Source organism: Cetorhinus maximus, chromosome 23, assembly GCF_964194155.1.
Source record: "Cetorhinus maximus chromosome 23, sCetMax3.hap1.1, whole genome shotgun sequence".
Taxonomy (NCBI): Eukaryota; Metazoa; Chordata; class Chondrichthyes; order Lamniformes; family Cetorhinidae; genus Cetorhinus; species Cetorhinus maximus.
In genome coordinates, this window is record NC_135901.1 from 33,925,930 (window position 1) to 33,950,807 (window position 24,878).

The window sequence follows — 24,878 nt, forward strand, 5'->3', positions numbered from 1 at the left end:
TTTGCCCTGTGTCTATCGCCCATAACCTTAAATCTGTGTCCCCCTAATCCTTGTACCATCACCAAATGGAAACAACTTTTACTTTGTCCACCTGATCTAAAGCTGCCACAATCTTGTACACCTCCATCAAATCTCCCCTCAACTCCGTTACTCCAATAAGAATAACTCCAGCTTCTCCAATCTAACCTTGCAACTGAATTCCCTTTTTCCTGGAACCATTCTGATGAATCTCCCCTGCTTCCTCTCAAGGACCCTCACATCTTTCCGAAAGGGTGGAGACCAAAACTGGATGCAATACTCTTGTTGTGACCTAACCAGAGCTTTATAAAGGAGGATCAGCATATTTTCTCTGCATTTGCATACATTATATCTGCTTATGAAGCTCAAGATCCCACATGTTCTGTTAATTGCTCTCTGAATATGTCCTGTCACCTCCAAACATCTGTACACATCAAACCCCAGTTCCCCCTGTCCCTGCACACTCTTTGCAACACTACCATTAAGTATATTGCTGAATAAAGACATTTTGTCAAAGCTTTTCATCATGCGCTCATCAGGACAATCACAAGACTACCAATGTCAGGGGAAGCAACAACTCTATACTGTATGAGAAGAGTGCTGATTGCTTGGTAAGTGGACTCTGGCTGGTAGAAGCGTTGCCATGGAGAATGCACCAGTTAATGGTGACTGAGAGTTAACTGCCAAGCATTGTTTGAAATTTTAAGCCAGGCAGCTTGACTCTGATTGCACCGAGTGAGGCCTCAGCTTTCTCCTAATTACAGATCCGGATTAACGACCACCATCTTTATTTGCAATGTGCAGGGGGTGCAAGCGCGGCCGCCATATTTTTCGGGGGCAATGTTGTTGAAAATTTTCCAATGGCAGAATGGGAACAACTTGTTCATCAAACTGCTTCACACTTTGAGTTACAATGTCTTACTGATGAGGCAGAACAACAATATATGTCCAAGTCAGTGACAATAATTTGTATTTATTTGTGCCTTTAACATAATAAAACTTTCCATGGCACTTCACAGAAATGTTAGAAAGTAACATTTGACACTGAGCCACATAAGGAGATATTAGGGCAGGTGATCAAAAGCTTGGTCAAAGAGGTAAGTTTTAAGGAGTATCTTGAGGAAACTGAGGTGGAGAGGTCTAAGGAGGAAATTTCAGATCTTGTGTCCTCGGCAAATAACAAAATGGTCACCAATGGCGGAGTGATAGATGGGCACGATAGGTAGGAAAGTTGGGGTTTGCTTCTGTTGATGTTAAAAATCCCTGTAACTGGATTGGAGTTTAATATTCTGGGTAAATGTCAAATAAGTCAGCTACATTTCAAGCACATTGTTGTCGATTTCTGTCTTTCCCACCTGAATGTTAAACATCACCTGGCTGATGCTCAGAAAAGACGATCTGTGGGGAGGATCATACGGCAGGAACAGAAGGTCAGCCTGGGCACTGTCCTTCAGGGTCACAATTAGAGAGACAAACAGCACTTTGTTCTCTCTCATCTCTCTTAACTGACAGCAAAGTCCCCATGAGGGTTAAACCTGACATGTGTAAGAAATGTGTCCCAGCCACTCTCTTCCATGGTACAGAGCTCCTAGATATGGAACAGAAGGCTGTGTTTAGAGCCTGGAAGAACAATGGTGAATTCTTGAAATTGCTGTCAGACCAGAGATTGGTGTGAAACTGATCTGTTCCTGATTGAAAGTGAAACGGCAGGTTTAAGTTGAATATGTAAATCGGTAATCAGGCTTTCACAATGAGTCAACACAGGTTCCAGCCCTCCAGGTCCATGAGTTGTTACAGAACTCTCTGCTCCCTTGGTCCTTCTGCCTCTGAGTTCCCTTCCTGTTGGTTTCCAGAACAATTAATCACCTCTCGCCAACATTACCCTGTCAGATGGAGTTCTGGGCTGGCAGGAAGAAAAAAAGTTGAGATCATGAATCTGAATTGGGAAATAAAATTAGATAAACATGATTATATGTTTAAAGAAAACCATTTAAAAGTAATGAAAATAAGTATTGCTATCACTATATTCATTTTGTGCATGATGGGTAACGAGTGGGAGTAGATAATATTCAGTGTTTTGTACCATTTTAATTTTCAATGAGTGTGACACATGATCTTTCCATTTCTTGACTGCATAAATAATGATTCCCTACTACCTGGAAAGTTCAGAGTGGGTGAATACGGCCTACCTCCATCAGAAGGGCACCAAAGCACATGCGAAGGAATCCGCCTCCAGTGCCGGCCTTCCAGCGCGGAGCACGCAGGAAGCTGAGCGCAGCCTGAGTAACAGCGAATGAATAATTATAAACGATTGGGGACTTCCAATGGCAAGGACTTTACCCAGCATTCCCCGCGGTGGAGAATGTCCCCTATTCTCAGCAGGGGACCTGTACGCATGCGCATTGCCGCCCAGTACTCCGAGCCAGCGCAGGGTGAGCGATGACGATGGGGAGACGCTTATTTGTCGCTCGGCAGCCGGTAAGATGCGGCGGCGGGGAGGAGAACCGGCGGGTGGGCGGGGAGGGTTCATTAACACCTGGTGTAGGCCGCAAACCCTCAATGAAAACCTGGAGCTCCCGCGTCTGCAGCGCCGGGGCTTTTAACCGGGAGTAGGCCCAGGTTAGCGGCGGCCATATTGTTCCAGTGCGGAGCAGGGCGCATGCGTGGCTATCACGGTGACGTGCAGAGAGTGGGCGGGGATTCGAGGTCTCAGTGACCAAGAGAGAATGTGATCGATTCATTGATTTTATTCTCACTCTGCACACAGAGGCTGGAGAAGTGAACCTAGCCAGGGTAGAAGGTGGAGCTGGTGTGATGGGTTTAGATTTCAGCACAGGGAGGAGCGAGAGTGTGTGGCATGGGAATTTACAGCTTTGGTGCAACGAATGAGGGAGAAAATGTTGCATAGAAACTAGGATTGCCTGTTCTGCATTTCTGTCCTGCACTTGCAGTGATGACTTTTGTAAATTCCTTTCACAGGGTATTAAAAGGGAAGATTTACAGATGGGAAACTCAAATCAAGTTCACAACAAATCTGATAGAGTCGCTTTTTATATCAGGACATGAATATGGTCGGCCTTTGAATGTACAAGGAGAGATGTTTGCCTGTTTTGTCACTGAGAAAAGGTTTTAACTTCAGTGTGATTGCCTCCGACTGCTGTGGCCTTTGTATGATTCTATTCCCTTATAAAAGCACCGAGACACACACGCCCGATTGTGAGTACTCCAGTGCACTCACTGTGGAAACAGCTTTAACCAGTTACATGTTCTGAAAGAACATTGCACCATTCACAGCAAGGGGAAACTACGCACATATTCCATGTGTGGATAGGCTTCAACTGATCATCCAACCTGAAGAGGCACAAGGACACTGGCACCATGGAGAAACCGTGGAAATGTGAGGACTGTGGTAAAGGATTCAATTATCCATCCCGGCTGAAATATCATCGCCACAGTCACATTGGGGCTGAAATCATGGAGAAACCATGGAAATGTGAGGAGTGCGGTAAAGGATTCAGTTATCGATCCATACTGGAAATTCACCGACGCATTCACACTGGAGAGAGGCCATGGAAATGTGAGGAATGTGGGAAGGGATTCAATTATCCATCCCTGTTGGAAAACCATCGTCGCAGTCACACTGGGGAGAGGCTATGGAAATGTGAGGAATGTGGGAAGGGATTCAATTATCCATCCCTGCTGGAATACCATCGACGCAGTCACACGGTGACCGGCAGCATGGAGAAACCTTGGAAATGTGAGGACTGTGGGAAAGGATTCAATTTCCCATGCCTGCTGGAAATTCATCGACGCAGTCACACTGGGGAGAAGCCGTTTACCTGTTCCATGTGTGGGAAGGGATTTACTAAGTCAACCAACCTGCTGAGACACCAGCGAAATCACACTGAGGAGAAGCCATTCAGCTGCACTTACTGTGGAAAGAGTTTTGGGCAGTTATCCAACCTCACTGCACACAAGCGAGTTCACACTGGTGAAAGACCGTTCACCTGCTCCAAGTGTGGGAAGGGATTCACTCAATCAGCCAGCCTCATGTTACACCAGCGAATTCACACTGAGGAGAGGCCCTTCAGCTGCACTTACTGTGGAAAGAGGTTCAGGCAGTCTTCCGACCTCACTGCACACCAGCGAGTTCACACTGGGGAGAGGCCATTCACCTGCTCTGTGTGTGGGAAGGGATTCACTCATTCATCTGGCCTTTGGTCACACCAGCGAATCCACACTGAGGAGAAGCCATTCAACTGCACTTCCTGTGGAAAGAGGTTCAGGCACTCTTCTGCCCTCACTGCACACCAGCGAGTTCACACTGGGGAGAGACCTTTTACCTGCTCTGTGTGCGGGAAGGGATTTACTCAGATCTCTCACCTGCTGACACACCAGCGAATTCACACTGGGGAGCGGCCATTCACCTGCTCCATTTGTGGGAAGGGATTCACTCAGTCTCAACACCTGCTGTCACATCAACGAGTTCACAAGTGACTGCAGGGGTTGTATTCTGCTGTTATTTTGCTGTTAATCAATTCCAAGACTGATTATCTGACTATGTTTGGTTTGTTTCTGCTGATGTTCACAACCCCTATAACTCTCTGCGTTTATTATTCTGGATATGTCGCTGATTTTGGAGCTGCAGTTTTAAAAGTACCACCTGCGATCTTTCCTCTTAATCACAAACTCTGAACAGAAACTTGATTACAATAAAGTTATGAACTTTTAATTCAATCCTAAATTGATCTTTGGGACTAATTCTACAATTCAGTGTCTGAGAGGTTCCACTCTCAATTAGAAATTGTTTAATCCTTGCTGACATTTTTTACTGACTTGCACATTACACACAGTGAGTCCCATTATGAAATTAAACTATCAAGTAACATAAACAAACCAGTAAAATGTTTTACAGGCACATCAATAAGACAGGTAGTCTGTGATGTGAATTGGGCCATTAAAGGACTAGATAGGATGAAATCACAGGTAATGACAGAGCGATGGCAGGAGTATTCAATCATTGTTTGCCTTGATGTTTCCCAGGGAGACAGAACAGGGAAACATGACATTGAATGATGAGGTGAGAAATGAGATAAGTGCATTTAAAGTCAAGAAAGGATGTGTTGAATAAACTAATCAAACTCAAAGGAGATAAAGTGGCTTGGATGGATTGAATCCACATATTTTAAAAGAATGTAGGGAAGAGATAGCACAGGCAGTACTGCACATAATTCATTCACAGAAGGTGTAGTGCCAGAGGTATGGTGGATAGCTAATGTAATTCCTAATATGCCCCATAATAGACTAATGAATAAGGACAGAGATTGTGGAGTCAGGGGACACGTGGCAGAATGGACTGCTAGCTGGCTTCAAGACAGAAAGCTGTGATTAGGAGTAAAGGGTAGTTATTCAGAGTGACAGAAAGTGGGAAGCTGTGTTCCACAAGGATCAGTGCTGGGACCACTGCTGTTCACAATTTACATTAACAATTTGGAATCAAATGCACAGTTTCTAAATTTGGGATGGCACCAAATTGGGGAGATAGTCAGCCCTGAGGAGATCTGCAACAAGATACAGGCGGACATTAATAAACTACAGAATGGACAAATAATTGATGCAGAGAGAATGTTTCCTCTTATGGAGAGGAGCATTACTAGAGGTCATCAATATGACACAGTCACCAAGAAATTCAATAGGAAATTCAGAATAACCTTCTTCACTTGAAAGTGCTAAGAATATGAAACATGCAACTACAGGGGTTGGTTGAAGTGATGACTGTATATGTTTTATGGGAACGTTTGACAAGTATATGAGGGAGGAGGAAATATCGGGTTACAGTGATTGATTTCGAAGTGGAAAGGTGGGAGGAGGTTCGAGTGAACATAAATGCCAGCATGGACTGGTTGGGCTGAATGACCTACCTCTGTGCTGTATACCCTGTGTAAAGCTAATCCTATATAAAGCTTCAACTGATTATCTGATCTGGAGAGACATAGTAACAGCCGCAACAGGGAGAAACAGTGGAAATGTGGGGCCTGTGAGAAGGGATTCAGTTCTCCATCCCAGCTGGAAACTCATCAGCGTAGTCACACGGGGAGAGGCCATTCACCTGCACCGCGTGTGGGAAAAGATTCACTGAATCATCCAGCTCCCAGAAACACCAACGAGTTCACACTGGGACAAAACTGTAAAACTTATAATAAGTTTGGCAAGTGATTCAGCCAGATATCCAGTCGCCAGAAACACACGTGAAATCACGCCAGGAAGATGTCACTCATTGACTCCATTTATGGGAAAGGATTCACTTGTGCATCTGGCCTCACTGTCCATCAAGTTGTTCACTCTGTTCTCACTGTGTGAAAAGATTTACAAGCTTTAAAGATCTGATGAAATACCAACTCATTCACACTAGAGAGAAACCATTCACCTGAACTGAATGTGGGAAGGGATTCACTCAGTCATCCAACCTGCTGACACACCAGCGAGTTCACATCTGACTGCATTGGTTGGATTCTGCTGTTATCCTGGCCACTGTCTGAGCCTGAACCAAACTGTTCATCACCTCAGTGTCAATTTCACCCTGAGCTGATTTTCTGACCCATATCTGCTCCATCACCAAGGCCACCTACTTCCACCTCTGTGACATCTCCTGTCTTGTCTCTTGCTTCAGCCAATTTGCTGCTGAAGCCCTCATATTCCTCCCTTTTCTCCCTCTAGACCCAACTATTCCAAAGTTCTCCTAACGTTCCTCTCATATTCCAGCTGCTGGAAATACACTGCTGCCTGTATCCTAACTCAAAGTTAGTGCCATTCACCCATTAGCCCTGTACTCACTGATCTACGTTGGTTCCTGGTCTGGCAATGCATCAATTTTACAATTCACAAATTGTTTTACAAATCTCTCCACGGTCTCACCTTTCACTCTCTCTGTAACCACCTCCAGCCCAACATCCCTCCGAGATCTTCCCACTCCTCCAATTCCGGACTCTTATGCATCCCCGATTTTCATCATTCCACCAGTTCTGTATGTGCATTCAGCTGCCTGGGTGCAAAGCTCTGGATTCTCTCCCTAACCATCTCAACCTTTGTAACTTTCTCTTCTCTCCTTTAAGAGGCTCCTTAAAACCTGCCTCTTTGACCCAGTGTTTGGTCACCTGTCCTGATATCTCCTTTTGTGTCTTGGTGTTGAGGTTTGTATGATAACGCTCCTGTGAAGCACCTTAGGATGTTTGAATGTGTTAAAGATGCTATATAAATAAAAATTGTTATTGCTGTTGTTAATCACATTCAGGACTGAACTATCTTCATTCTGACTTTGGGAGTTTATTGCCGCTGATTTTAATAATCTCTACCTAACAGGGCTGGAGTTTAAAATGCTGGATATAATTCATAAATCAGTTTTGTTTCACACACACTGTGATGAATTTTGATTTATATTTGATACGAGGAGACTAATGGATGTCCTGTTACTGATTATTCAGTTTATTGTGATTCTCTTCTTTCTTACTCTAGATTATTTCAGTTCTCAAACCTTTAGTTACAAGTCCCAGCTCCCCAAACCAGACACTGAATTTCCTTTCCCACCACACTGTGTTAATTCCCTTTAATAATCCCTGCTGTCTGTCCTGAACGTTGTAAATGATGAAGATGAACAACATCTGCAGAACCTGGAGGTCTTGTTCCCAGCATTCCTATCGGTGGAGAATGTCCCAGGACAGCCAAGCGAACCAGTGCGCATGCGCAGTGCGGGTGATGGCGATGTGCAGCTGCTTGTTTATTGCTCTCTGCAGCTGGTAAGTTTATTGGACGTCACAAAGGGAGGGATGGATGCAATGAGAGGGTGGAAAGGCTTCATAAGCACCCAGCGTAGACCCTAAACCCCGAATATAGAACCAGCGGCCCCACCTTTTCCCCGCCCGGGGCCCCAGCTGTGGATCTTCTCCGGATCAAAAACCCGGGTTAACGGCCGCCATCTTGAGAGGAGGCAGAGTGCGGCAGGGCGCATGCGCAGTCTCCCTGGGCCAAGGAGCGAATCGGGAGTGTCTAGCTCAGCCCCGCCCCTCATTCACTCTGATTGGTTGGAGGACCAGCCGCCCGTTTCAGTCCTCCAGCCCCACACCCTTGTCCTCTTTGCCTGCGTGGGTGAAGGGAGGACGATAAATAAGAGCTTACACGTTGGGGTCAAATCAACGAGGATTCTGATCTCTGGGAAGAAGGGAAACCCTGGGAGGGAGGGGGGGAGGATCCAGAAACACCCGCTGAAGGCCGCAAACCCCCAATAAGTTCCTTCATGTGCGGCCACCTCGGTGAAGCAACAGAGGGTGGGCGGGGCTTCAGGGTCCCAGTGACCAGGAGAGAAAATGATTGATTTATTGACAGCTGTAGGGTTTCTTTATAAAGGTTGCAAAACCCTGCAGCCTGTTAGGGATGGAGGGGTACAGTAAATCAGAGATAGAGTTTGGTGTGAAATCAATGATCTGTTGTGAAACAGGAGGTCAGGATTACAGTCAAAAAAACAACTTCTATTTATATAGCACCTTTATCATCCTATGTCATCCTAGTGAACTTCACAGGAAAATTATAAAGCTAAGTGTGACACCCAAACACATAAGAAGATGTTAGAATAAGTGAGCAAAATTTTGGGCAAAGAGGTTGGTTTTAAGGAGAGACTTAAAGGAGCAAACTGAGATAGAGAGAGATGGAGAGGTGTAGGGAGGATATACCAGAGTTTGGGGCCAAGGGAACTGAAGGCACGGCCACCAATGGCGGAGCAATTATAACAGGAACCCACAGGAGGCCAGAATTATAGCACTCAGATGTCTTGGAGGGTTATGGGGTTGGAGGACATTGTAGAGATATAGAGGGATGAGGCCATGGAGGGATTAGTAAACGAGACTAAGAATTTTAAAATGAAGAGTTTGCTTGACTTGGACCCAAAGCACATCAGGCAGTGCAGGGGTATTGGGGAACAGGACCTGCTGCGATTTAAGACACAGACAACAGACTTTGGAATGGCTACAAGTTTATGCAGGTAGAATATGGGGGAAAGCCTATCTCTAGTTGAACTAATTTGTTAAAAAGACGCTGAAAGAATTATCCAACACTTCACAGAATCAGACAGTGCAGAAGAGGCCCTTCGACCCATCAAGTCTGCACCGACATGTGAGAAACACCTGACCTACCTACCTAATCCCATTTACCAGCACTTGGCCCATAGCCTTGAATGTTATGATGTGCCAAGTGCTCATCCAGTTACTTTTTAAAGGATGTGGGGCAACCCGTCTCCACCACTCTCCCAGGCAGTGCATTCCAGACCGTCACCACCCTCTGGGTAAAACATTTTTTCCTCACATCCCCCCTAAACCTCCTGCCCCTTACCTTGAACTTATGTGCCCTCGTGACTGACCCTTCAACTAGTGGGAACAGCTGCTCCCTATCCACCCTGTCCATGCCCCTCATAATCTTGTACATCTCGATTTTGATTTCAGGACAGAGAGGAGGGAGAGTGTGTGGGACAGGGTTTTGCAGCTTTGGTGGAACAAGGGAAGGAAAAATGTTTCATAGAAACTAGAATTGTCTGTTCTGACTTTCTATCCTGTACTAGCAGTGATGACTTTTATAACATCCTTTTACAGGGTATTAGAAGGAGAGGATTTGCATACAGAAGACTCAAACCAAATAGCACATCAAGATCTGACAGTCACTCGATTAATCAGGGCCTGAATATCATTACCTTTGAATGTAGGAGGAGAAATGTTTGTCTGTTCTGTCTGTAGGGAAAGATTTCAAACATCAGTGTGACTGGGAAAGCACCGAGACACAGACACACCCGAGTGAGAGTGTTCCAGTGAACTGACTGTGGAAGGAGCTTCAACTAGTTACACAGCCTGAAAAAACATCACACCATTCACAGTGAGGAGAAAATATACACGTGTTCTGTGTGTGGACGAGGTTTCAGCTGATCATCCATCCTGGAGTGACTCAAGGACATCCGCACCATGGAGAAACCGTGGAAATGTGAGGATTGTGGGAAGGGATTCAGTTACCCATCCTGGCTGAAAAACCATCGGCGCAGTCACACCAGGGAGAGGCCGTTCACCTGCTCTGAGTGTGGGAAGGGATTTACCCGGTCATCCCACCTGCTGACACACCAGCGAGTTCACACAGGGGAGAGGCCATTCATCTGCTCCGAGTGTGGGAACGGATTCACTCAGTCATCTGACCTGCTGAGACACCAGCAAGTTCACATTGGAGAGAGACCATTCACCTGCCCTGAGTGTGGGAAGGGATTCACTCAGTCATCCACCCTGCTGACACACCAGCGAGTTCACACTGGGGAGAGACCATTCACATGCTCAGTGTGTGGGAAAGGATTCACTCGGTCATCCCAACTGCGAACACACCAGCGAGTTCACACTGGGGAGAGGCTGTTCACTTGCTCCTTGTGTGGGGAGGGATTCACTCAGTTATCCCAACTGCGAACACACCAGCGAGATCACACTGGGGAGAGACCGTTCACGTGCTCTGCGTGTGGGAAGGGATTCACTCGGTCATCCCAACTGCGAACACACCAGCAGGTTCACAATCGAGAGAGGCCATTCACCTGTCCTGTATGAGGGAAAGGACTCACTGGGTCCTCTGATGCGGTAAAGCACCAACGAATTCACACTGAGGCGAGGCCGTTCAGCTGCACTTCCTGTGGAGAAAGATTCAAGTCTTCGTCAAACCTTCTGAGACGCCAAGGAGTTCACACTGGGGAGAAATCTTTCACCTGTTCCAAGTGTGGGAAGGGATTCCCTCAGTCATCCTAGATGTTCACACACCAGCGAGTTCACAAGTGACCGCAGGGGTTGGATTCTGCTGTATTTGCTGCTGTTAATCACATCCAGGACTGAACCACGTTCATTCTGACAGTTGTGGTTTGTTTCTGCTGATGTTAATAATCCCTGTAACTTGGCTAGAGTTTAATATCCTGGATCTATCGCTGATTGTGTTCTCGGGACTGCAGTGTCCCTTTAAGAACCGCTGTCTCTGCTCTTTCCCCGTAATTCAGGAACTCTCATCAGAAATTAGTTTACAACACGATTCTGAACTTTTACTTCAATCCTAAATTGATCGTTGGTACGAACTCTACAATTCAGTGTCTGAGTGGTTCCACTGATTAACATCCCCAATTAAAAAGTGCTGATTTAATCCTTGCTGACAATTCTTACTGACTTGCGCATTACTCACAGTGACACCTCCATTATCCACCAGAAAGAAGGGGAATGGGAATTGATGGAGAATCGAGAGTTCCCAAATGTTACCCCTCCCGCCTGATACAGAAATCCCCTTGGCACGGGAATGGAGACAAGTTCAATCCAAGTAACAGACTGGAAGAAGTCGCACTTAATAGCCTTATAAAATGTTGAGAGATTTATTGTATATTACTGAAACACTCTCTCTCTTACGAAGAAATCTTCCATAGCAGCTTGCTAACTGAGAAATGGAGGACAGGCCTGTTATCTCTACCAAGGACATGTCTCCAGCACAGGCCCTGAAACAAGACATTTCTAATCCTGATACGATTGGGTCTCATGACCCATCCGTAAATCAACTGTCTGTGTAAAGGTTAAAACAGGCTCTCGAGAGCACAGAGATTTTGACGTGATCCATACTGGCTTCAGCCCAACACCACACTCTGGCTCACACCAGTTAACCATTCAGAGGAGACTGTCACCACCAACTACAAAGACCAGGACTCACTCTGCATTATCCATCCGTTTGTCCTCCAGTTTTCATCTATCATGAGTCGTGTGTTTTTCGTGTCTGTTTAGCTTTGGCATCATACTTAAACTGTTGCTTCTCAATAAACTACTTTAAAATCAATTCTGAACTCGATCCCCTTTTTAGGTAATCTGTGACTCCCGAACCAAAATCTTACATTTGGTGTTAGGAGTGGGATCACAGTGATCAGGATCAAAGGCTTGAGAAGCAACAGTCTCAGTTAAACGTGAATGGAGAAGTTCCTCAGTGAAGCCAGGAGTACACAATGGCATTGACACATTACAGGGAGCGACTGATAGATAGTCTGACAGAGAAAACAGGCGGGCCGGGGGTGAGAGATATCATGGGGATTGGAGAAGAGTATGACTGGGATTACTTGTATATCCTCAATAGGATTTCTAAAGAGGGTCAGAAAGGACCAATTAAGATGAAGAACGTCCAGAATCAGTTAGAAAATATCCACAAGGTGGATGCAGGTGAACAGAGAGCTGGAGAATCTTTAAAGTCCGTGCATGAACTTTTGTTTGAACCAGATGTATTTACGATATGCCAATAATTTAGATTGTGTGAGATGATCGGCAGGTGGGGAGGATGAATCTAAGTCAATAGTTATCACATTTTAGTGGAAAAGTTTTGACATTTATTCTTGGTGGCAGCTCAATGGTTTGTGTTGCTGATTCTGAACATTCTAGAAGCTTTAGTATGTTATCTACAGTTTGTCATCAAGAAATTAGGAAAACAAGCTCGTAGCATAGAAATAGTGAGGTTCGTCAGAAATCAGTTGTGAGAAGTCAATAAGGATATCCCCTTCTCAAGGTGGAGAGATCTGTGAGAAATCACTGTCCAATAACCGTATAAATTATATATAAATAATTATATTTATAATATAACATAATAAATATATAAATAAGAAATGTATTGAATATCTCTTTCTCTCTTAAAGAAAGCTTCCTGGGTTGACAAACACAGGACAGTGAGAAAAAAACAAAAAACGACTGCGGATGCTGGAAATCCAAAACAAAAACAGAATTACCTGGAAAAACTCAGCAGGTCTGGCAGCATCAGCGGAGAAGAAAAGAGTCGACGTTTCGAGTCCACATGGCCCTTCAACAGAACTGAAGTTCTGTTGAAGGGTCATGAGGACTCGAAACGTCGACTCTTTTCTTCTCCGCTGATGCTGCCAGACCTGCTGAGTTTTTCCAGGTAATTCTGTTTTTGTACAGGACAGTGAGGCCTGTTTCTCTGCAAAGGACATGTCTCTGGCACAGACCCTGAAACAAGACAAGCTTGATAGGGTGGGGGGAACTCATGACCCATATGTAAACCAACTGTCTGAGTAAAGGGTAAACAGGATGTCCCAGCAAGTGATGAGCCACAAAATGACTTCATGGACTTCCAATGGAAAAAGGAGGGGTTACCTTGAATACCTGTCCCTTCTTAATGGACAATTGAATAAGTGATTGACCTGAGACCCCCCCCCCGCCAGAAATAAGGTACATAAACTGGCTTTCGAGAGAGAAAATAACGTCAGACAGTAAAGAGCTTCTTGAAGTGATCCATCCACATGCTCCTGTTCACTGGAAATGTGAGAGACAAGATTGTAGATGTGGCCTAATGTACAATGAATGATGAGTTCAATAGTGGAAAGTTCCACTCAAGCCCCTGAACCAACAGACAGAGAGTCTGTTGCCATGGCCACTGAGTGCGCTCTGTACATGTGCGAACCCCGAACTTGTGCAGAGCGATCAGTCGAAATCAGTTTGGAAAGTTACGATTGGATCTGCTTCCACCTGTCATTCAGACACTGTGTTCCAGATCATCAGAACTCACTGAGCAAAATAATCTCTCCTCATCTCCATCCTGGATTATTTGCCAATTATTTTAAAGCTGTGTTCTGTGGTTACCAACCATCCTGCCAGTGAAAACAATTTCTCCCTGTGCAGATGAAAACTCCTCAAAAACATCCACACCTCCATTAAATCACCCCTTAACCTTCTCTGCTCTAAAGAGAATAATCCCAGCTTCTCCAGTCTCTCCACCAAACTGAAACCCCTCATTGCTGACACTATTCTGGGAATTTTTCCCCACACCCTCTTCAAGGCCTCGACATTTTTCTTAAAGTGTGGTGCTCAGAACTGAACATAATATTTCAGCTGAGGAATAATCGGTGATTTATAAAGATTCAGGATAACTTGCTTGCTTTTGTACTCCATGTCTCCATGAATAAACCAAAGACCCCATTAGCTTTTTATTAAACAGCTTGGTCACACTGTTCCTGCACTCTGTTTAAAATTGCACCATTTAGTTCCTACTGCCTCTCCTCATTCTTAGTTTCAAAATACATCATTGACTTGTGAATCACTTTGGGATGTTCTGAGGGTGTGAAAGGTGATAAATAAACACAAGAACTTTCTTTCTCTTCTACAGCTTATTTGAAGTTGTAGATTTTGCTTCAAAGATTAAATTGGGTTTTATATTCAAATTTAACTATTGTACTGCAGAAATAACTTCAGCTGGGAGTCAGTGAATTAAGAGGCAAGAGCTCAGATAACAGTTCTTCAAGGTACACTGCAGACCCGACAGCTCAATCAGCTCCACTCTCAGCTCAGGAGAGCTCTACAACTCCACATACTGTCCACAGGGGAGTTCTCCTGGTGCAGTGGGACCAACATTCGTGCTTTAACTAACACTACCAAAAAAAAACACAATTAATCAGTTACTTGTGTGATTGTTGTTTGTGGAATCTTACTTTGCGCATCTGGCTGTCATGAAACAGAAACAACTTGTCTTTATCTGACATGTTTAATGTAATAAAACATCCCAAGATGCTACGGAGGAGGTTCATCAAGAAAAACTTGACACCAAGTCACAGAGGGCGATATTATGGTAAATGGACAAAATTGATTGGAGAGGCAGATTTTAACCAGCATTTTTAATCAGGAGAGCGAGCTGGAGGGGGTGGAGAGGTTTATGGAGGTAATTTCAGAGCTTCACACCAAGGCACAGCCGCCAATGGTGGAGTAATTAAAATCAGGGATGTTCAAGAAGCCAGAATATCTCAGAGGGTGAGAGCACAGATATCTCAGAGGGTGAGCGACTGGAGGTTACAGAGATAGGGAAGGACGAGGCCATGGAGGGATTTGTAAACAAGGATGTGAATTTTAAAATGGAGGCATTGCTTGACCAGGAGCCAATGTAGGTCAGACAGCATGGAGGTGATGAGTGAAGGGGACTTGGCATGAGAAAGCTCATGGACAGCAGAGTTTTGGATGATCTCACGTTTCCGTGTAGGGGTGGGGTGAATGTGAGAGGCCGGCCAGGAATGTATTGGAATCATCAGGTCTAAAGGTAACATGGGTATGGATGAGGGTTTGAGCAGCAGATGAGCTGGGGTGGGGTAGAGACAGACGACGTTATGGAGATTGAAATATCTGGTGTTAGTGATGGTGTGGATATGTGGTCAGAAACTTATCTTGGGGTCAAATATGACACCAAGATTGTGAACAGTGTGGTTCAGTCTCAGACAGTTCCCAGGGAGAGGGATGGACTTGGTAGTTAGGGAACAGAATTTGCAGTGGTGACCAAAGACAATGACTTTGGTCTTCCCAATTTTTAATTGGAGGAAATTTCTGCTCATCCAGTACTGGATGTGGGATAAGCAGTTGGATAATTTAGTACCAGTGGAGGAATGGAGAGGGATGGTGGTGAGGTAGAGCTGGGTATTGTCAGTGTACATGTGAAAACTAACATAGTGCTTTTGGATGATGTCACCTAGTGGCAACATGTAGATGAGAAATAGGAGGGGCCAAGGATAGATCCTTGGGGGACACCAAGTGCAAGGACTTTGAAGAGGAAAAGGAGGTTCGAGAGGTGTGAGGTGATGCATTTGGGTGGACTAACAAGGCAAGGGCGTACACGATGAATGGTAGGACCCTCGGAAGTACAGAGCAACAGAGGGACCTTGGTGTGCATGTCCATAGATCCTTGAAGGCAGCAGGACAGGTAGATAAGGTGGTCAAGAAGGAATATGGGATACTTGCCTTTATTGCCTGAGGCATAGAATATAAGAGCAGGGAGGTTATCCTGGAACTGTACAAAACACTGGTGAGGTCACATCTGTACCACTGTGTGCAGTTCTGGTCACCACACTAAGGGAAGGATGTGATTGCACTGGAGATGGTGCAGAGGAGATTTACCAGGATGTTGCCTTCTTCAGCTATGAAGAGAGACTAGATAGGCTGGGGTTGTTTTCCTTAGAGCGGAGAAGGCTGAGGGGGGACCTGATATATGAAGTATACAAGATTATGAGGGGCATTGATAGAGTAGATAGGAAGAAACTTCTCCCCTTAGAGGGGCTAGAGAGTTGAGGTAAGGGGCAGGAGGTTTATCGGGATTTGAGGAATTTTTTTTTCACCCAGAGGGTGAGGGGTATCTGGAACTCACTGCCTGAAAGGGTGGGAGAGGCAGGAACCCTCACAACATATAAGAAGCATTTAGATGAGCACTTGAAACGCCATAGCATACAAGACGACAGGCTAAGTGCTGGAAAATGGGATTGGAGTAGATAGGGGCTTCATGACTGGTGCAGAAACGATGGTGAAGAGCCTCTTTCCATGCAGTCAAACTCCATGACTCTATGGGGTGGTAGTTTGCAAAGGTTGCTTTTTTTTTTAGGATGGGTGTTGACAGTGGGTTTAAAACTGGGAGGGACAGTACCAAAAGAGAAAGAAAATGATTGACAATATCAGCTAACATGGAGAAGTTGGATGGTCCGCAGTTTAGTGAGCATAAGGTTAAGGGAGCAGAAGATCAAGATGAGCACTGAGAGGGCATGAGGAGAGATAGGAGAGAAACTGGAGAGAGATGATAGTTCAGGGCTCAGACAAGGAGGAATTTTAGAGATAGTTTGTCCCCGTGGGCTAGTGGAAGGGAGGGAAGCAGCAGAGGCAGCTGATCAGAATCTTAGTGAGAAAGAAGCTCCATGAGCTCCTCACACTTGTTGTTGGAGGTGAGGATGGAGGAGACAGGGGAGAGGGAGAGCCCTTCAAAAGGAACTAACTTGCGTTTGAGATATTAAAAACATTTGACACAGTGTATTTCACACAAAGCTGATGTATTTACCCCAATGAACAGGGTCCAGTCCTGGATGTGATCAACAGCAATCACTGTAGTTACTTGTGAGTTTTCTGGTGTCTCAGCAGGTCGGATGACTGAGTGAATCCCTTCCCACACACGGAGCAGGTGAATGGTCTCTCCCCAGTGTGAATGCGCTGGCGTACAGCGAGTTGAGATGAATGCCTGAACCCAGTCCCACAGTGAGAGCACCTGAATGGTCTCTCATCAGTGTGAACACGTTGATGGGACATCAGTTCCCTAGAACTTTTATAGCACTTTCCACAGTCTGGGCATTTAAAAGGTCTCTCATTAGTCATAGAGTCATAGAGGTCTACAGCACAGAAAAAGGCCCTTTGGCCCATTGAGTCTGCACCAGTCAAACAAGTACCTAACTATTCTAATCCCATTTCCCAGCACTAGGCCCATAGCCTTGTGTGCCACGGCATCGCAAGTGCACATCCAAATACTTCTTAAATGTTATGAGGGTTTCTGCCTCTACCACCCTTTCAGACAGTGAGTTCCAGATTCCCACCACCCTCTGGGCGAAAAAATTCTTCCTCACATCCCCTCTGAACCTCTTGCCCCTTACCTTAAATCTCTGCTCTCTGGTTATTGATCCTTCCACCAAGGGGAAAAGTTCCTTCCTGCCTACCCTATCTATGCCCCTCATAATTTTATACACATCAATCATGTCCCCTCTCAATCTCCTCTGCTCCAGGGAAAGTAACCCAGTCTATCCAATCTCTCCTCATAACTAAAACTCTACAGCCCAGGCAACATCCTGGTAAATCACCTCTTCACTCTCTCTCGTGCAATCACATCCTTCCTATAATGTGGATTCCAGAACTGCGCACAATAGTGTAGCTGTGGCCTAACCAGTGTTTTGTACAGTTCCAAGATAACCTCCCTGCTCTTATATTCTATACCTCGGCCAATAAAGGCAAGTATCCCATCTGCCTTCTCAACCACCTTATCTAACTCTCGCTACCTTAAGGGACCGGTGGACATGCACACCGAGGTCCCTCTGATCCTCGGTACTTCCCAGGGTCCTACCATTCATCGTGTATTCCCGTGCCTTGTTTGTCCTGCCCTGCCCAAGTGCATCACCTCACTTATCCAGATTAAATTCCATTTGCCACTGATCAGCCCGTCCATATCCTCCTGTAATCTAAGGCTATCCTCCTCACTATTTGCCACCCCATCAATTTTCATGTCATCTGCAAACTTACTGATCAACCCTCCTACATTCAAGTCTAAATAATTTATATATATACCACAAACAGCAAGGGACCCAACACCGATCCCCGTGCAACTCCACTGGACACAGGCATTCAGTCACAAAAACAATCCTCGACCATCACCCTCTGCTTCCTGCCACTCAGCCAATTCTGGATCCAATTTGCCAAATTGCCTTGGGTCCCATAGGCTCTTACCTTCATTATCAATCTCCCATGCAGGACCTTATCAAAAGCCTTGCTGAAGTCCAAGTAGACTACGTCAAATGCATTGCCCTCATCTACACACCTGGTCACCTCTTCGAAAAATTCAATCAAATTGGTCAGACATGACCTCCCTTTAACAAAACCATGCTGACTGTCCTTGATTAATTCTTGACTCTCCAAGTGTAGATTAATTCTGTCCCTCAGAATTGCTTCCAATAGTTTCCCCACCACTGAGGTTAGACTGACTGGCCTCTAGTTCCCTGGTTTATCCCTTCCTCCCTTCCTGAATAACTGTACCACATTGGCTGTCCTCCAGCCCTCTGGCACCTCTCCTGTGGCCAGAGACATATTGAAAATCATTGCCAGCACCCCTGTTATCTCCTCCCTTGCCTCATTCAACAGCCTGGGCTACATTTCATCCGGGCCTGGAGATTTCAGCCTGCCAGACCACTTAGAACCTCCTCCCTTTCTTTACTAATTTCTTGAATTATATCACAGTCCTTTTGCCTGATTTCCATACCCACGTTGTCCCTCTCACTTGTGGACACTGACACAATTCATTTAGAACTCTACCTACATCTTCCGGCTCCTCACACAAATTACCATTCTGGTCCTTAATGGGCACTATTCTTTCCCTCTTACTCTTAATGTACTTGTAAAATAACTTTGGATTTTCATTTATTTTACCTGCCAATGTTTTTTCGTGCCCCCCTTTTGCTCTCCAAATTTCGTTTTGAAGATCCCCCCTACACATTCTATACTCCTCTAGGGCTTCCGCTGTTTTGAGCCCTCAGTATCTGCCACAAGCCTCCTTTTCCAATCCTGTATATCCCTCGACATCCAGTGTTCCCTGGATTTGTTGGTCCCTCCCTTTGTCTTTACTGGAATATGTTGGCCCTGTACTCTCCCTATTTCCTTCTGGAATGAGTCCCACTGCTCTGACGCAGATTTACCTAAAAGTAGCTGCTCCCAGTCCACTCTGGCCAAATCATATCTGATCTTATTAAAATTGGCCTTCCCCCAATTTAGAACTCTGATTTCTGGCCCATCCTTGTCCTTTTCCATAACAACCTTGAATCTAACGGAGTTATGATCACTATCTGCAAAATGCTCCCCCACTGATACCTCTACCACTTGCCCAGCTTCATTCCCTAAAATTAAGTCCAGGACCGCCTCTTCTCTTGCAGGACCTTCTACATACTGGCTTAAAAAGCTCTCCTGGGTGCATTTTAAGAATTCCGCTCCCTCTAAACCTATCACGCTATGACTAACCCAGTTAATGTTGGGCAAGTTGAAATCCCCCACTATTACTACCCTGTTATTTTTACATTTCTCTGAAATTTGCCTGCATATCTGCTCTTCTATTTCTCTCTGACTGTTTGGGGGCCTATAGTACACTCCCAGCAATATGATTGCTCCTTTTTTGTTTTTCAGTTCTACCCATACGGCTTCATTTGAGGAGCCTTCTAGGATGTCATCCCTCCTTACTGCTGTAATTGATTCCCTGATCAATATTGCGATTTTCCCTCCTCTTTTACCTCCTTCCCTGTCTTACCTGAAGACCCTATATTGGAATATTGAGCTGCCAATCCTGTGCCTCTCTCAACCATGTCTCTGTGACAGCAATGACATCATACTTCCATGTGTTAATTTGTGCCCTCAACTCATCTGCCTTATTTGTCAGACTCCTTGCATTAAAACAAATACCATCCAACCTTGCCAAATTCCCTTGTGCTTTAACTGGCCTATAATTTCTAGGTCTTCCAGGCTTTCTTGCTCTCTCTTCTAATTTTGGCTGTGCATCTCCCCCTGCTGAACCTCCTCTCAGGATCCCACCCCCCTGCCAAGTTAGTTTAAACCCTCCCCAACAGCACTAGCAAACCTCCCCGCAAGGATGTTGGTCCCAGTCTGGTTCAAGTGCAACCCGTCCACCTTGTACAGGTCCCACTCTCCTCAGGAATAGTCCCAATGTCCCAGAAATCTAAAGCGCTCCCTCCTGCACCATCTCTCCAGCTAGGCATTCATCTGGACTAACCTATTTCTATACTCACTAGCGCGTGGTACCGGAAGTAATCCAGAGATGACTACCTTTGAGGTCCTCTTTTTTAATCTGTTTCCTATCTCCCTAAATTCTTCCTGCAGGACCTCATCCCTCTTTCTACCTATGTCATTGGTACCAATATGTACCACGATCTCTCTCTGTTTGCCCTCCCACTTTAGAATGCCCTGCAGCCATTCAGTGACATCCTTGACCCTAGTACCAGGGAGGCAACATACCATCCTGGAGTCACGTCCATGGCCACAAAAACGCCTGTCTGTTCCCCTGACTATCAAGTCTCCGACCACTATTGCTCTTCCCCTCTTTTTCCTCCCCCCCCTCCCCCTCCCCCTCCCCATGCAGCCGAGCATCTCACAGTGCCATGAGTGGCTGCACTCCCCAGAGGAACCGTCACTCTCACCGTTTTCCAACACAGAGAAACAGTTCTCCAGCAAGATGCACCCCGGGGATTTCCTGACTACCTGCCTGACACCTTTCTTCTGACCGATGGTCACCCATTCCCTCTCTGTCTGCACTTCCATAAGCTGTGGGGTGACCACGTCTAAAAACATGCTATCCACGAAATTCTCAGCCTCGCGGATGCACCTCAGAGCCTCCAGCTGCCGCTCAAGCTCCGAAACCCGGAGCTCAAGTAGCTGCAACTGGTGGCACTTCCTGCACACGTGGTCAGTCAGAGCGCAAGGAGCGACTAGGGCTTCCCACATGTTGCAGGCAGTACATAACACGGGACTGAGCTGCCCAGCTATGCCTCTAGTTGAAAAAAAACCCCTTACTTTAAGTTAAATACAGTAAAAAAACGTTAAATTATTTATGTAATTTAAATAAAAACTAGAACTCTTACCTTTTCTTAGCTTAATCTATTTTAAATTGGAGAAAAACTGGAGAAAACCACTCACCCACTACTCATCAATCAGCTATCACCTTTGTGCTGATGTCACTTTTTGAAGCTTCCTTGCAGTTACGCTGGTTCTGATCTCTCCGCTGCTCTCTCATGCTGTCTTGTGATGTCACTCTTGTTATTTTCAACAAGAACTGACTGCAGGACACTCTTTCCAGACTGCTTCACCGCGATGCTGACTGCAGGACACTCTTCCCAGACCGCTTCACTGCGATGCTGATTGCAGGACACTCTTCCCAGGCCGCTTTACCACGATGCTGACTGCAGGACACTTTTCCCAGACTTCCCAGTGTGAACTCGCTGGTGCTTCTGCAGGCTGATTGGATGAATGAGTTAATCTCTTCGCACACTCGGAGCAGATGAACAGGCTCTCCCCAGTGTGAGTGCGCTGATGTTCACTGAGGTCAGATATCGCTTGAGCCCAGTCCCACAGTGGGAGCACCTCTCGTCAGTGTGAACACATTGATGGGGCATCAATTCCTGGGAACGTTTGAAGCATTTCCCACAGTCTGGGCATTGAAAAGGTCTCTTGTCAGAGTGAACTCGCTGGTGTATCTGCAGGGTAGTTGAACTACTGAATTGCATCCCACACTCAGAGCTGGTGAATGGCTTCTCCCCGGTGTGAACTCGCTGGTGTTTCTGCAGGGTGCATAACTGACTGAATCCCTTCCCACACTCAGAGCAGGTGAATAGGCTCTCTCCAGTGTGAACTCGCTGATGTGTCAGAAGGTTGAAAGACCGGGCGAATGCCATCCCACACTCGGAACAGAGGAACAGTCTCTCCCCAGTGTGATGGCGCTGATGTACAATGAGGTGACATGAAGCCTTGAACCCGCTCCCACAGAGAGAGCACCTGAATGGTCTCTCATCAGTGTGAACACGTTGATGGGACATCAGTTCCTGAGAACTTTTATAGCACTTCCCACATTCTGGGCATTTGGAGCAGGTAAACGGTCTCTCTCCAGTGTGACTGCGCCAATGAATTTCCAGCTGGGATGGGTAACTGAATCCCTTCCCACAGTCCCCACATTTCCACAGTTTCCTCCCAGTGTGAACAGTGCTTTTTCCTTCCATGTTCAAAGGCTGATGATCTTCAGGTCGCGATGAATCCAAAGACTCTGTCAAATCCTAATCTGTTGTGTTGTTTCAGCTTCCCAACTGCAAATCCTCCCCTTCCAATACCCTGTGAAATTGATTTAAAACAGAAAAAAGGGAGTGAGAGAGAACCCACAAAAACACAAAGGCAGGTTGTGAAATTGAGCTGAATGAATCCGGTAATTTGTGGGGCCGGCAAGAGGAAAAAATTACCATGAAAACTGCTGGATTGTCGTAAAAATCCAACTGGTTCACTAATGTCCTTCAGGAAAGGGAACCTGCCACCTGGTCTGGGCCTATGCAAAACTTTGGCCCACAAAGGAGGAGAGGGAGAGAGAAGAAGAGAGAGAGGGGGGGTGGGAGAAGCAGAGGGATTTCATGTATCTACAGCTTGACCAGAACTCTGACAGAATCGCCTGAACACAACCTCCACCGCTTAGCAGGACCAAGGTTGCAGGTGTATGCGAATGCCATCACCTCCACGTTCACCGACGAGACACATGGCAATATAGTTCCAAGTCAGGATAGTGTGTGACTGGAAGGGGAACTTGCAGGTGGTGGCGTTCCCATGCGTCTGCTGCCCATGTCCATCTCAGTGTTAAAGGTTGCGGGTTTGGAAGGTGCTGCTCAAGGAGCCTTGGTGCGTTGCTGCAGTGCATCTTGTAGATGGTATACACTCCTGACACTGTGGTTGGAGAAACTGGGGTTGTTCTCCTTGAAGCCAAGTAGATTGAAGGGAGACAAAAACAAAAATAGCTGGAAAAACTCAGCAGGTCTGACAGCATCTGCGGAGAGGAACACAGTTAATGTTTCGAGTCCGTGTGACTCTTCACCAGAAGAGTTCTGAGAACTCTCCCAGTTCTGATGAAGAGTCATACGGACTCGAAACGTTAACTGTATCCCTCTCCGCAGATGCTGTCAGACCTGCTGAGTTTTTCCAGCTATTTTTGTTTTTGTTTCAGATTTCCAGCATCGGCAGTATTTTGCTTTTAGGTTGAAGGGAGATTTGATCGAGCTGTGCTAATAGTTAATAATAAGTTTAGATAAGGAAAGCAGTTTGCAATTGCTGAAATTAAAAGGATTACAAGACACAGATTTGGTGCAAGATCTACAAGGGGGGGGGATGTGAAGAAGAAATTTTACACAGTGAGTGGTAATGACCTGGAACTTACACTCAGAGGCTGATAATGTCCAGGTCCTGATGGGTGGAGTGATTCAGTCAGGTTTTGATGTGATGTTTGGTTGGAGTTTCCTGTCTGAGAATCCCGCTGTAATATCCTGCAGAAAGTGAACAAGAGGCATTACTGTCAGAGGGCGGCTCTTACCCCGGCTCGGAGATCGGAAGAGGCCGCAGCTGCTGTCGGTTTGATGCAAACAGGAACCGGGAGTTTCCAATTCGGGTCTTGAGTCTTACACCGGGTGTTTATGAAACCTCCCAGTCCGCACTGACTCCATTTCTCTCCTGCACCCGGCTGTCACTCACCCTTCCCCGCCTCCTTCAGCTCCCGCACTCCCCGGGCTTCAGGTACAATGACACTGCGCACGCGCGGAACCTCAGCCCACTCGCGCCCCACCCCTCATTCACTCCGATTGGTTGGAGGACCTGTCGCTCCACCTCGGTCCTCCGTTCCCTCCCCCTTCTTCCTATTGGTCCGGAGTTGCCGTCAATCAAGCCGGGCATTGTGACGGTTTCAAACGCTGAGAGCGGCCACAGACTCAGCCTGACTTGCTGATTCTTGGCAGCATTTTCTGTTTGGGAATTAGAGCTAGAGATGGATGGTCAGTTCCCCTCTGTCCGGGGGGGATTCACACTCATTTCCCCAGTGCACTGATTATCACCTTTACTTTACATGAGGAAAGTCCCCGGTTCAATCCCGGCTGGAAACTTTGTGTTTATAATAGTTACTGAGGAGGAATTAACAGTGAGTTTAGTTTCATGTCGAACAGGGGAACAGTTATTGTCTCATTCTGTAAAATCTCTTCTTAGATATAGCTCTTGGGGCGAAAGGGATCAAAGGATATGGGGATATCAGGATCTTCCAGCTTCACTCCACCTTCCCGCCCTATCCCCATATTCGTTGATTTCCTTCGAATTCAAATATTCACGGATTTCCATCTTGAATATACTCAAGATGGAGAACAATAGATTCAATGCAAGTTTAAATCTGGAAAATTTAAATTTAATAAGAAGCTATGCGACTAATGTGATTAATATTTGGATTGGTAAAGATGAGGAACTGAAGCACACTGACACACAGTCACATACACCGAGAGTGACAGATGGTGTGGGTCTCTAAGGAGAGACAAACACCCAGAAAGCAAGGATGTCACCAACTTGGCTCAGTTTTTGCTCCATTTTCGACTGGAAATTTGGCGAATGATTGCAAATAAAAAAACAAAGAGTTTTGGGATGGTTTTTGTTCCATTTACCCGATAATTAATTTGGTGGGCACCTGGTTAATATTGGAAACAATGAAGAGTGTAG

At 45.8% G+C, this 24,878-nt stretch overlaps 5 protein-coding genes across 7 annotated transcripts in view; 3 read left to right on the top strand and 2 right to left on the bottom strand.

Moving 5' to 3' along the window:
* LOC144698472 (uncharacterized) overlaps window positions 1-11,686 on the top strand; it is a gene marked incomplete at its 5' end in the record, with an annotated part of 39,250 nt that extends 27,564 nt beyond the window's left edge. Inside the window, 3 exons of the mRNA XM_078570413.1 lie at window positions 3,360-4,512; window positions 7,683-7,811; window positions 10,005-11,686. Of these exons, the coding sequence (XP_078426539.1) occupies window positions 3,360-4,512; window positions 7,683-7,811; window positions 10,005-10,634 (1,912 nt within the window). The remainder of the gene's footprint in view (window positions 1-3,359; window positions 4,513-7,682; window positions 7,812-10,004) is intronic.
* The window catches only part of LOC144697491 (uncharacterized), a 1,380,819-nt gene that overhangs the window by 374,464 nt on the left and 981,477 nt on the right, over window positions 1-24,878 (bottom strand). The window lies entirely within an intron of this gene.
* LOC144697514 (uncharacterized) lies at window positions 979-23,930 on the bottom strand. Of its 2 annotated transcripts, XM_078569537.1 has the most exons (4): window positions 23,873-23,930; window positions 23,566-23,671; window positions 21,297-22,481; window positions 979-1,921 (listed from the first exon to the last, which is right to left on the bottom strand). In XM_078569537.1, exon 3 carries the CDS (start codon window positions 22,370-22,372, stop codon window positions 21,632-21,634), a length of 741 nt encoding a protein of 246 aa, XP_078425663.1. In that variant the 5' UTR covers window positions 22,373-22,481; window positions 23,566-23,671; window positions 23,873-23,930; the 3' UTR covers window positions 979-1,921; window positions 21,297-21,631. The 2 variants fall into 2 exon arrangements, with proteins under 2 accessions (XP_078425663.1, XP_078425662.1); XM_078569536.1 differs by having other exon boundaries at window positions 23,566-23,928.
* Window positions 8,892-24,878, top strand: part of LOC144698473 (uncharacterized) — an 88,151-nt gene continuing 72,164 nt past the window's right edge. Inside the window, exons 1-2 of the mRNA XM_078570414.1 lie at window positions 8,892-8,976; window positions 10,636-10,789. Coding sequence (XP_078426540.1) covers window positions 8,892-8,976; window positions 10,636-10,789 — 239 coding nt within the window. The remainder of the gene's footprint in view (window positions 8,977-10,635; window positions 10,790-24,878) is intronic.
* LOC144697517 (uncharacterized) overlaps window positions 9,669-24,878 on the top strand; it is a 213,017-nt gene continuing 197,807 nt past the window's right edge. Inside the window, exon 1 of the mRNA XM_078569542.1 lies at window positions 9,669-9,851. The gene's annotated coding sequence lies outside the window, so the exon portion shown is untranslated. The remainder of the gene's footprint in view (window positions 9,852-24,878) is intronic.